This window comes from Andrena cerasifolii, chromosome 1, assembly GCF_050908995.1.
Source record: "Andrena cerasifolii isolate SP2316 chromosome 1, iyAndCera1_principal, whole genome shotgun sequence".
NCBI lineage: Eukaryota > Metazoa > Arthropoda > Insecta > Hymenoptera > Andrenidae > Andrena > Andrena cerasifolii.
This window is the reverse complement of record NC_135118.1, coordinates 29,680,159-29,692,044: the sequence shown is the minus strand read 5'-3', so window position 1 is coordinate 29,692,044 and position 11,886 is coordinate 29,680,159. Positions and strand designations below refer to the sequence as shown.

Genomic DNA, 11,886 nt, shown 5'->3' with positions numbered 1-11,886 from the left:
AGTTTATAAATTTTGTTCTGTCCGAGTGATAGGCACGCGATCGCTGGCTGTTGTCCAACGGCGAGCAAGAACATTACACGTGTTTGATTAGTAGTATTTAGAAATCTCGGACGTGCTTAGAGGATTGTAGCTCGAGTGCGCTTGTAAGTACATAAAGCGACCGTCGTTTCATCCAGAGTTCAGCGATTTCAAGCGGGGAACGCGCGTCTTGCCCATTGCGGCTTCTCAATGATAAGTGTGTTACGTCATTATCCTTGATCATCGAGTGTCCATTGACGTAATTGAATTCTATTTGCTCCTTTGACGCGACGACACTGCAGTGATTCCCATGGCTTGTGTGACATTGGGGAGGATTCTTCTTTCGTTATTCACTGCTCAAGTGGGTTGGAAATGCGCGGCCCACTTGTCAAAGGCTTTCCTACTTGTTGAGTCTTCTTTTCCAGTTTAAGTTCAGTAGAATGAGAACTGTAATGTAGGTAGTTATGGTGAGGAGGAAGCTATAGTATAGGTACTAGGATTCTAGTAATATGATAGCATTAGCGGGATGTAACAGTACTGCAGTAGTGCTGCAACAATGAAGCAGTACTGTAGTAACACTAACAGTAGCACAGTAGCAGTACTATAATGTGGTACATCACCATAACAGTTACCACCGCGGCCCTATGGTGTTTGCGAAGTCAAACTACAATACTATGTCAGCAGTATAGAAATACTGTATTCCTATAGTAAAAATATAGTATCAACGTATCGCTAGAATTTAAATAGTACTATAGTGACAGCATACCACGAACATAGTATTAAGATTAGAGCAGCAGTGGTAAGTAATGAATTGATTAACAGAGTAATCTATTTGCCAGAAATAAAGTAACAGTTACCACAGCAGAGCAAAGCCCACATTTCACAAATAATGACCCCGCTACTTAGCTTCTTCCTTTCAAAAGAAACGATATTCATACAACTTCCCGTTACAAGGTGCAAAATGCGAAATGAGCAATCGTGGAACACTTACAATCGGAGGCAATTGACCAAGACTATGCTATATTTCCCAGCACGAATCAGTCGCGAACAATGATCTTATCTTGTCCACGAATTTCCGCGTCACGTGGGAAACAGAAATTGCTTGTTGCACAAAGGAGCAGTTTTTTCCTTCTCGAATGACTGGTTCTAGCGGCTGCGAGGTGTTTGGGAATCACTGCGAGGCCGAGCGTCTCGTGATGAGTCTGTTGTGTCGCTGCTTGATAAATTGCACGTTCCCGCGGGCACGTGGATCGTCGGCTTTCCGCGTTACCAGTTAAACTTTGACACTCATCATTTCACAGGAGTCGACGTAACATCTAAACTCGCCCTCTGTTACACCACATCTGGAGGCAGTTTGAGATTGAAGAGTCCTTATTACTCGAGACATGAGGGAAATACTGGCTGTGCTCCTGTTGCTGGCCGCGGTCGAGGGCAATCCCTTTTGGGAGAAGTGGAACGGACCGTTTCAGCCACCGGGACATACGTTTCAGCCACCTGGACATACGTTTATACCTCCTGGGCACTCGTTTCAGCCTCCTGGACCACCATTTCCATTCCCTGGGCTGGGGCTTGGAAGACACGGTCAGCAGAACTGGTACCCTAGACCGCACCAACCTGGTGTCGATATCAGCAATGCCGAATGGGTCTGCACGAATATGAAAACTCGTGACATGGTGCGTCATAGTTAATTATTAACGATGATCGCGCTACTATTGAGGGAGAAAATTGTACAAGATTTACGAGATCCATAGACCAGGCTATCGTGTAATGAATATTTGGCTGAACTGATATTTCCACTAACGAAGATTTCACTTACAGATAGTTATTACTGCTGTCGAAGGGTCGCAGACTGTGATTAACGGACAGACACTTCCGAGTGGAGGATGGCCGAATACAAACGACGGTTCTAATAGCGACACGAATTTTGATAACCAGAACCCTAATAATGGAAATATTAATAATGTACATCCCGAGACAGCAGCCCCAGTAACGTACGCTCCGGTTCCACAGACCACTGAGTCGACTCGTGAACACGCAGGTGAAGGGATCATTGACATCAGAATGGGAGGCAATTAAATAGGTAGTAACAATATTTGCTAAGCAAAGCAGGTAACCAAGAAGGACAAGTTGAAAAAATACGCAGTCGATCTTTTTTTCTCGTTGACTCTTTTTGTACTTCAATGTCTGTAATACATAAACAATGTACGTGCCAATGAAACTTTTACGTATTTACCTGAGACTTTGTTATTGACTTAATTATTAAACTTTTGCACCATCCATTCTTGTGAACGCGTAAGTTCATTTGCATACAGTCTGGATTAACTCGCTCTTATACTTTCCCTGCTCGATTCTCAAACAGACCACAAACTCAAATATTAACAACTTCGTAAATAATATTATTCCACATAATAGTATTAAAACCTAACACGAATGCATTAAACTTCTCTGAATGGAATTAATCATTCATTCGAGGGAACTACTTAGGATTAAAGTTGTTCCAATGCAAAATAAAAGTTGAACATTTGGCAACGAAGAACAAAATGTATATACTAGAGAAAATGCGCAATAAGATGTTAAACATTAAGACTATGGCACTAAAGTAAACGCTGTACCGTAAGTTATATATTTCGAACATATGATTATATTTCAAACAATTGCGTTCGACTAGTAACAAAAGGAAAAGAAGCGAACTTTTAATAATTAAGAAACAGAAATGCTTAATACCATGAGTATCAATAAAATAATAAAAGGACGACCCTACGTATCAAATTTTGCAATTTTAGACACTCGATCCTACAAAATAAATAAAAAGTGTTTAGTGCAACAAAGAAACAATACCTTAAATGATTACGCTAATAACCATAATCTTACCGAGAGTGCACTATTATTAAGATACTGTTGTGGCAAAACGGTGGGTGCAGTTAATTTTACGTTGGGGTCTTTCTGTCGAATGTATTCAATGGTCTTTTTAGCGACTGCTTCTACCGTTGCGTTATTTATAAGGTTATTATCGCTCACCAACGGGCAACTAAAACAGTAATTTCAGAGTCAAATTCATGCATGGCAATACTTACCAGAAATCGATGTACCGATCAAACAGCTGAATATTATAAACAAAACGTATAATAAATCTTGTGCGTTACTTACGGATGTGAATACCCACGGCGGTCAACATTAAAATGTTCATATCCTTCAACTGGTTTGTCACAAATATAGCACATTAGAGCTCCGCAGCTGCACGTAATTTTATTGCAGCCATCTTCTTTAAAGTACGGACGACTACATTGGTAACATTTCCGCACAAGTGCTTCGGTCATTTTCTCTTCCAAAAGTAGGCGTGCTTTATCCGTCTCCTTTTCATAGCACTTTAGTGGTATATGGTTTAATTCTTTACACAGCCTAACGTAGGACAGAGACGTTGAATGATTAGCGCGAAATATGGTGTATCTCGCATTTCATGAGAACCAACCACCTACTCTTCCCGCATCGAACTCACCGACACGACTCTTTCATACACGCTGGATTAAGGCATTTAAAGATTTTATCCTCCGGGGGAGGTATGGTGGCGAAATGACAAAACGGGCAAGAGACTAAGCCTTCTAATCCAGCAGCCATCACTTCCTCTTCTTGCCTCTTACCGATGAGGATACTGAATTGCGTGGGGGACAGCACCTTCTGGAGCGTGGCGAGACTGAACTCCTCATCGCAAGTCATAAAGCATGGGATATGCGTCTTTCCTTGCGCCAAATTCGATTCGGTCCCTCTCACGATACACGCATTACAAAATATATGCCCATCGTTGCAAGTCGAACATTTAGACGGCATGCATTCGCTGTCGTAACAACACTGGCATTCCAGAAGTTCCTGATGTTCCTATTAAACATGCGTATTAATTAAGTCCCTTCATCTTCTATTCTCTTTGTTGGTTACGAATGTTAATTACCTTCAATCTCCGGAATTCTGCGTCCTCCTTTTTCTTCAACTTTTCGAAATATTTCCGAATGTCTGCCTTATGCATTATAAATGCGCATTCCTGCAGCAAAGGAATGTCTTCCGACGGACATTTCTCCCATAAATGTGTAACCCGGGCTGACTGTCTGTCCGGTGGTACTTGCTCGACTATCGTCGCGGTGGAATTTAAATTATAGTTGCACGATTCGTAGATATTCCTCAATGTCGCTTGCTACAAGTATGAAATAACATTTTCTATACGTCGCAGAAAGAATATTACATGTCAGAAGACGTACCTTGTGATATTTGAAGTGAAACTTCAGAAACGTGAACGCGTTAGCGTTCTTTTTACACTGCCTAGTCGGATCTTCGAAGTGCTTGAACGGATCTGGGAATATTTGCAGAAACTTTATCACATGAAAATTACTAATATACTGCTTTTGCTGATCTGTAATTCTTGTCCTTCTTAATTTCTCCTCTTTCGTTGGATAAGTTGGATTCTCCCATTGCAATTGTATAAAGTTCATTATCTCCTCCTGACTTCCATTCGTACGTGCTACAATCTTCCGTAAATACGTTGAATCCGCGTCAGGAAAGATACCTGACAAATAAAGATACTGCTCGTCATCTCTCTGTGCAATAGCTTTCCGAACAGGACATATTTTCTCCTCTTTAACTGCAAATCCGTGCATCTCTTGCAGCGATTTATTGGACGTAACACTTGCTTTTACTGAATCTTTCAGCTGCGGGTTCTTAATACGATTTGTATCTTTGTTATGAAGCATAGGCATTACATCGTTATGCATTTGCAATTCAGGCTGCGGAACCACATTTCTGTTCGGATTAATTTCCTTCCTCCTGACGCCCTTAAGTACTTTTCTCTCCCCTAATACGACTGTGGAATCATTGGAAGGCGTAAGCCTTAACGTAATAATAGAATTACGGGCGGCCAGAAGTCTATCGTTCTCAGTTAGTTTAATAGGTTTTTCTGCTGACGTCGCGGATGGTTCAGCGGCAGACAACTTATTACAACTTGCTACACCAATCGATGCAGCTTGAGAAACAGTTGGACTTAGCGTTGCTCTATTACCTGCAAACTGAATCATTGCGGAAGTACTAGGACCATCTGCTATTGCTCTTTCAGTGGATGCAGCATGGGGCGATGCGTCATTGGAACCTTTCGATCCTGTACTAGTTGATGCAATCGGAGACGAACTTTCTGCGCCTATCGGCGCTGCTGTAAGATCAACTGTTACAATATCGAGCTTGTCAGCATTGGAACCTTCAGACTTCGCACTAGCTGACGGCATCTGCAAATTCATTTCCTCGTTGCCTGATACATCATCACATAACATGTCAATAGATTCTACAGCGCAAATGTTTTTGTTACTCGGATCATTAGGTACATTAATATCACAATTTGTGTTAACTCGATTTCCTGCTTTTGGTAGTTTCTTGTTATTTCCAAACTGTGCAGCAATTCTATTACTGTTCGTGAACTGTGCCTGGAGGAACGCCTCTCTTATCTCCTTCCGTGCTTCGATGTCAACGTGCTTAAGTTTACCTTTAAATATGATAGGTCTACCAGATGAGTGCTGCCTTTTGGCATTCTGCATGAAGTCTAAGTACCGCATGTACTTATGGAACGCGTGCTCTTTAGAATTATTACCATCATTTGCTGGTAAATTGCTCGAGGGTGCTAGGAATACATTTCTTGCGATAGGTGCACCGTTGTTACGTGTAACTATCTTACCTTTACGTGTTTCATCGTACGGTGACATTGTTTTGCCTGCTTTGTCGTTGCATTGCGCAGTGACTAATAATTTCGGCGGAGATAGAATGGAACGATTGGGAGAACTAACATGTAAAGCCTGTACGGGCCCACGTTTCACTATTAATTTCGCTGGCTGCAGTATTCCGTTCTGAATGGATAGAGAGACTTTGTCTTTACCCGGCTCATTATTCTCATAATTCTCGTGTACCCTAGTCGTCTCATTTTTAGACCCACCAATATTTAATGCATCCTGCCCATTTAATGAACCGTCTAGCAAATCATAGTCATTCATGAAACTAATATCGTCATCGCACAAATTGAATTCCATCTCTTTCTGTTCAACGATCGATAATTTAGGAGACACATTTTTACAGTCTCTGACAGAATTGTCGTCTACAAATTTCCTTTTGGTAGGAAACCGCGCCGTTGGTCTTTTCCACGGCAATAAATCCCAAAGACAAAGTTCTACCCGATTCTCTGCGTCAGGGTTTTTGCACAGGGCTGCGTATACTCGCTGGTATGTGAACTTAGGCAGGAGACTACATATTTGAACAGCTTCTGCTTGTAGTTTCTCGTCTACAAGACCAGGCGCGTTATCATCAGAATTTATACCGTAATTTTTAGTTAGACTGTTCGAACATTCTGTAGGATCTCTCCGATACGTATCGTCGGCAAGATTAAAATCTATACTACAACCTGGCGTCGGAGACGTAATCTCTTCGACTGACAGACGATTGGTGTCGTCAGCGTCTTTGCTACATCCAGGTGTTGGGCTACTCCAGCACCTAGCAAAATCTCTAACAGATATATTTGCGGTATCGAAGTCCTTGCTGCAACCTGGTGTCGGACTAAAACGTTTAGCAGATTCCATCTTAAACGCAGCATTAGGTAGCGCTGAAATTAAATTTGCTCCTTCTTCTTGGAAGCTTTCTATAGAATCTAAATTGTTATTTGGATCGTTATTATTCTCTTCTAAAATCTCTATATCGACCACAGCGCAGGAAGAGTTACTATCGGTGTTGGGCGCAGCCGCATCGCCGCAGAACTCTATACTAGCAAGGAAAGGTGCACGCAGCTGTGATATAGATTTGCCATGATTCGCTACCTTCCGTCCGCTTCTTGCTATCGACCAATTATCATTCCATTCTTCATCAGAATCGCTTGAACACAGATCTATGCATAATTTATTCGTGTTCGATTTCTGTATAGTCTTTTTCCCTTTAGAGACATCAGCTTTCAAAGGTTTATGAATACAATTAGGAAATACAGCTTCAACCAAATTACTTTGTAAATGACGGCCTCTGTTATCGTCTGTTCCTATAATTAAATTTGTTACGAAACTCAGCTTTCGTCCAATGGAAACAACGCGTTCCCTTATTTCTTGGGTGTAAATAATTACATCATCCAACATTTTCTGTGTCGACGAACGATAACTTACTATTTAGGGAAGAACTCCGAGGATTACTTTACCTATAATAAAACATTATACGTGCAGTTGTACTATCTTTGCAAGGCAATTCAACATTGTTTACAGAATCCTTTAAAAACAGCTATTAAACTGAGACCAAATAACCATCCAGTGGCTATAAAAATAACTTACACAAATTATGAACAGAGGGTGCATTATCTCTCTAGTCATTCACCTTTATATATTAATTGCAAACAGCTTTACAGCTTTCTTAAGCACGCGCCTACGTCGAGCCAGTCGACAATAAACCGTATAAGAGTTGATAAGAGTGACCTGACCGAGTTTCTCTTCCCTCAATAATTGAACTTCGCAATTTGTTTCGACGAAGAAATTTTGTGTTCTCACTCTGACAACTTGTACAATCCGTAACCGTGGGAACAACAAATTGTTTTCCCTACGGAAGACGCGAAACAAATGGCACAAGGCGCCGTTAAATAAGCGCGTAAAACAAATAAAACGATATCGTTATATTATATTCTTCTGGGATTCCCGTAAAAAGCTAAACGCACTCAATGGCGTAACCACAGACGAAGTGTAGGATAGATTTAACATCTTATGAGAGTTTCGGTCACGGGAACTCAAATGCCGACGATGTCAACTTCGTGAAGAATCGGTGGTTTTGACGCGCGCTCTAGATTCACGAACAGCCACTCTGGGAACTAATTCAACTTATTGTCAGTGATAGAAGTCGGTAAAGTTAGCGAAGGAGAAGGCGATAACGATGCTTTCACAGTGTAAATTACGGTGTAAGTTTCGTAGACATTTTTATCATATTTGATTTGAATTCTAACAGATTGCGATCAGATTGGATCGGATTCCACAACCAGTCGGTAAGGTTGCATGCGACACGAAAATGGTAAGGGAATTCTAGAATAGAGTTGGGCAGTATTTAAATGAAAAGTTATTTAAATAACGAACCGACTAAGTAAAATTTATTCGACGAATAAATCTATTTTTTTTTCCGCGTCGAATAAAGTTTTCATTTCGAACTCGAATACTATTCTGGCGCGCACTTTAGAAAGCATTTGGTTCTCCCACAAGCTCTTTTCGTTTTCTTACTATAAACCTTCACGAACGATACAATTTTCCCGTTCCCTCATCCATTCAGACGCCTGATGCCATTTTTTCGAAATTCCTTCGATTTAAGGGCCATCCTTAAATTACGTAAGGGTAATTTTGGCGATTTCTTACCCCCTCCCTTCCCTAGTATAAGAATTCGTAAGATTTGATATTACAACCCCCTTCTTACGTAATATATTTTACTTTGAATTTGTTCAGTTATTAAAATTCTTTTAAAGGTTTATATAATTCATTCGACTCGGTTTCAGGAAAAAAAAATATTACGTAAGACCCTCCACCCCCCCTCCTTATAAGCAAACGTAAGAAATTCGCAATTCATTCCCCCCCAAAAAATCCTTACGTAATTTAAGGACGACCCCTTACTGGCAAAATACTGTGCTAAATAATATTTTCAAATGTATATAGCCATCGTTCCCAGAATGGTTGCTGCCAAGTTATAGCAGAGGACGCTGCGATAAAAAGTGGGAGGACTTGACGATATATTGCTATCTGGAACAACATAACCTTAAAGGGTGCCTTGATAACCCGCTGTCGGCGGATGAACTGTCAATTCCTGTGTATTGGAGGAGGTTGCTGTGCGCCCTGCTGTTCGATAGTTATCCGGGAAATTCGTGTCGACCAACCAGAGTCCACGAATTTCCAGAAAGTCTTCCCACGATTCCGCTGCCTCGGCGTTTTGGGATAAGCGTAGCAATTTAATACGCGACCGCACCCGTCTTTGGGCCAGTTGCGTGCAGTGATTCATACAGATAATTCGCCCTATCGCACGTCCCCCCGAACAGCATCGTATGTAAATTCATCGAGTTCTTCGTGGAATTTAGTCCGAAAATGACGGAGGTTCATAGCTTTGGTGTTGATGCCATCAGCTGTCACGCTTGGAATAAAGACAGGAAAGGTTCGTCTTCTGTTCCGTTCTAACGCGATTCCGCCTCGAATTGGTAAACAGTTCTCGCATGTTTTCACAGAAGTCGCTATCTGCCCGAACAACAATGAGATTCAAGTGCACAAGAGTACACCTAGCGGCTGGAAATTGCTCCAGAACCTGCAGGTGCACGACATGCACGTCATGGGCATCGACTGGGCGCCGAACACTAATCGGATAGTGACGTGCTCCGCGGACAAGAACGCGTACGTCTGGACGCAGGAGGCGGACGAGAAATGGAACCCCGCGTGGGTGGTTTTAAGACTGACCCGCGCCGCAACGTGCGTGAAATGGTCGCCGCTAGGTACGATGCAAATTTCGTTGAAGGGGGTATTCTAATCTTGACACTCGTTTCTGAAGGTGATACTTGGAAATTAATTCTGGAAAACCTATTGCACCTACAGAGCAGGGGTTTTGCACACATATTTAGTAGTGTTTGAACTATCAACACAAATTTTTGGAATGCATTATATTGAAATTTGTACAAGTTACAGGCCAAAGCGCAGGTCATGTCATGAAAAACCGCCCCCTTTTGGGCGCACGAGTTGCGGCCGTCCTAGTCATCGAAAACGAGAGTACCAAAGATTTTTTAAATCTATATGAGTGTAGTTATCGCCCAAACCAGATGTAACCAAGTCCGGACATTGTTACCGAAATCGCAGCTGTTTAAAAATTTATATTTGATTTTTTCGACTTTTCTTGAGCTAAAACGAGGTGTGGGGGTGGTTGTATTAAAACTATTGATATAATTCTGGTTCGGGCTGTAGGTACACATTCACTTTGAATGTGTGTCAAATTTTAACTCAATCGGTCCAGTAGTTTTTGAGAAAAGTGCGCCCGATTTAAAAAAATTATTTCGAGAAAAACGCGTTTAAAGTTTTCCATGCAGTTACGACCTATACGACTGAAGTTATGGTAGATAACGATTAATTTCTGTAACTTACCCCTAATCTGCTATACCAGGGCCGTAGAGGAAACCTTCCTCAGCTTCAAAAAAATCATGTTGGGCAGCTCTCTCTTCTCTGCTGGCAGTCAGCCTCTTTAGATACAAGGATCGAGGGAACGACTGCCGACCACGCTGCGGCCTTAAGCTTCTATAACTCTGGGAGTTTTTCCAATTTCACCTTAATATTTTAGGGACATATTTTCGAAACCCTAAACTATTAGAAAATCAAAAAAAAAAATCGAATTTTTGGGTAGAATACCCCCTTAATCGAATCCAATGACGCTGAATTATCTCTATGTAGCTTTGTGTTCCTTTATCTCTTATAATCCCTGTTGTAGAGAATAAATTTGCTGTTGGATCCGGAGGTAGAGCGATAGCACTATGTTACTTTGTTTCTGAGAACGATTGGTGGCAGTGTAAGCATATAAAGCGTACGTTAAGGTCCACCGTGACTACAGTCGACTGGCATCCAGACAACAAAGTTTTAGTCGCCGGATCGACCGATTACAGAGTTCGTGTCTTTAGCGCATTTATCAGTAATATGGAGGACGCGCCGGAGAGCAGTCCTTGGGGTCAAAGCAATACTTTAGGAACGTTACTTGCTGAATTCCAGAACACTCCTAACGGAGGTAAGAACAGATTGTTTCTTTCTAACAGCTTCGATGTCTATTTGTTGTCAATCGTTTACTTTTTGGTACCTAGGAGGTTGGATACATCACGTAGCGTTTAGTCCTTGCGGTAATAAAATTTGTTGGGTGGCGCACAATTCATCCATCTGCATCGCGGATGCTACCAAAGGGAACGCAGTGATACGATTGAATACAGAGCATTTACCATTCTTAAGTTGCGTTTGGATGGGGTCTAATTCCATCGTTGCGGCGGTACTTATACATATCTTTTAAGCGTGCTGCTTGCAACGTGTAAATAGAGCGATTCGTCAATTGGTACACGTAATCTTGTTTTTCCAGGGTCATAGTTGTATGCCAATGTTATATTCCATAGACGACAATGGCCAGTTGTATTTCGTGTCGAAGTTAGACAACACACAGAAGAAAGAGGCTGCCAGATTGTCCGCCATGCATAAATTCCAGTCCTTGGACCGCCAAGCGAGGACAGATACGAACGACAATGCCTTGGACAGTATACATCAAAATACAATCAATTGCGTGCGCAAAGTATCCGACACCGAATTTAGCACGAGCGGTCTAGACGGCCAGCTCGTAGTTTGGAACCTCAAGGTAAACTTGAACAACCACATTCTCCATTCGCACGCTCGCCTGGCGGCGTAAAACCCTCCGATTATAACCGACTCTCTCTCTCTCTCCGATCTAGCTCCTGGAGAATTCCATTGCTGGTCTCAAGATAGCATAAGTAAGATTTTTTTTTATATCACAAAGATGGATGAAGATATTACATCAAACGAAAGATGTATAAATGTTAAAACTGAAAAACAATATACAATTTCTCATTAAGCTCCGTGTTGTCAGTTTCTTCTATTAAATTATTGAACAGGTATCGGACATGTGTATCGGGTGCCAGAGCCGGGCAAATCTCGTTCGGAGTCTAAAGAAACTTTTACTCTGTGCACAATGATGTTACATACAGTTAAAGCAGAATAAAGCATTGATCCATTTGAAATACGAATACTGGAGTGAACCATTCGCCTGAAAATTGCTAACATCTCCCATCAACTGTCTCCAGGAAGATTCCGCTCGGATTTCAAAGAG

At 41.6% G+C, this 11,886-nt stretch overlaps 3 protein-coding genes across 6 annotated transcripts; 2 read left to right on the top strand and 1 right to left on the bottom strand.

Annotated features, from left to right (window-relative positions):
- The first annotated feature begins 13 nt into the window (after positions 1 to 13).
- On the top strand, positions 14 to 2,239 carry LOC143374958 (uncharacterized). Of its 3 annotated transcripts, none has more exons than XM_076823547.1 (3): positions 14 to 143; positions 1,372 to 1,691; positions 1,837 to 2,239. In XM_076823547.1, exons 2-3 carry the CDS (start codon positions 1,404 to 1,406, stop codon positions 2,092 to 2,094), a joined length of 546 nt encoding a protein of 181 aa, XP_076679662.1. In that variant the 5' UTR covers positions 14 to 143; positions 1,372 to 1,403; the 3' UTR covers positions 2,095 to 2,239. The 3 variants fall into 3 exon arrangements, with proteins under 3 accessions (XP_076679662.1, XP_076679672.1, XP_076679682.1); XM_076823557.1 differs by having other exon boundaries at positions 17 to 143; positions 1,368 to 1,691; XM_076823567.1 differs by having other exon boundaries at positions 96 to 235.
- LOC143374821 (uncharacterized) lies at positions 1,473 to 7,903 on the bottom strand. 2 transcript variants are annotated; one of them, XM_076823341.1, is made up of 7 exons: positions 7,344 to 7,903; positions 4,266 to 7,213; positions 3,962 to 4,201; positions 3,515 to 3,891; positions 3,166 to 3,417; positions 2,890 to 3,046; positions 1,473 to 2,811 (listed from the first exon to the last, which is right to left on the bottom strand). In XM_076823341.1, the coding sequence occupies exons 2-7, from the start codon at positions 7,152 to 7,154 to the stop codon at positions 2,776 to 2,778; spliced, it is 3,951 nt and encodes a 1,316-aa protein (XP_076679456.1). In that variant the 5' UTR covers positions 7,155 to 7,213; positions 7,344 to 7,903; the 3' UTR covers positions 1,473 to 2,775. The 2 variants fall into 2 exon arrangements, with proteins under 2 accessions (XP_076679456.1, XP_076679447.1); XM_076823332.1 differs by having other exon boundaries at positions 7,387 to 7,903.
- An 817-nt stretch (positions 7,904 to 8,720) lies between these two features.
- Arpc1 (Actin-related protein 2/3 complex, subunit 1A) lies at positions 8,721 to 11,631 on the top strand. The gene is made up of 6 exons (XM_076823216.1): positions 8,721 to 9,186; positions 9,257 to 9,517; positions 10,498 to 10,788; positions 10,862 to 11,040; positions 11,128 to 11,397; positions 11,492 to 11,631. Exons 1-6 carry the CDS (start codon positions 9,120 to 9,122, stop codon positions 11,528 to 11,530), a joined length of 1,107 nt encoding a protein of 368 aa, XP_076679331.1. The 5' UTR covers positions 8,721 to 9,119; the 3' UTR covers positions 11,531 to 11,631.
- Positions 11,632 to 11,886: the final 255 nt, after the last annotated feature.

Coding starts and splice junctions, on each gene's coding strand:
- LOC143374958 (XM_076823547.1), top strand. CDS start 1,404: ATGAGGGAAATACTGGCTGTGCTCCTGTTGCTGGCCGCGGTCGAGGGC. Junction 1,692..1,836: donor ATATGAAAACTCGTGACATG/GTGCGTCATAGT, acceptor TTTCACTTACAG/ATAGTTATTACTGCTGTCGA.
- LOC143374821 (XM_076823341.1), bottom strand. CDS start 7,154: ATGTTGGATGATGTAATTATTTACACCCAAGAAATAAGGGAACGCGTT. Junction 3,418..3,514: donor TGTATGAAAGAGTCGTGTCG/GTGAGTTCGATG, acceptor GTCCTACGTTAG/GCTGTGTAAAGAATTAAACC. Junction 3,047..3,165: donor CGCCGTGGGTATTCACATCC/GTAAGTAACGCA, acceptor TTACTGTTTTAG/TTGCCCGTTGGTGAGCGATA.
- Arpc1 (XM_076823216.1), top strand. CDS start 9,120: ATGACGGAGGTTCATAGCTTTGGTGTTGATGCCATCAGCTGTCACGCT. Junction 9,518..10,497: donor CGTGAAATGGTCGCCGCTAG/GTACGATGCAAA, acceptor TCCCTGTTGTAG/AGAATAAATTTGCTGTTGGA. Junction 11,398..11,491: donor TCGTAGTTTGGAACCTCAAG/GTAAACTTGAAC, acceptor TCTCCGATCTAG/CTCCTGGAGAATTCCATTGC.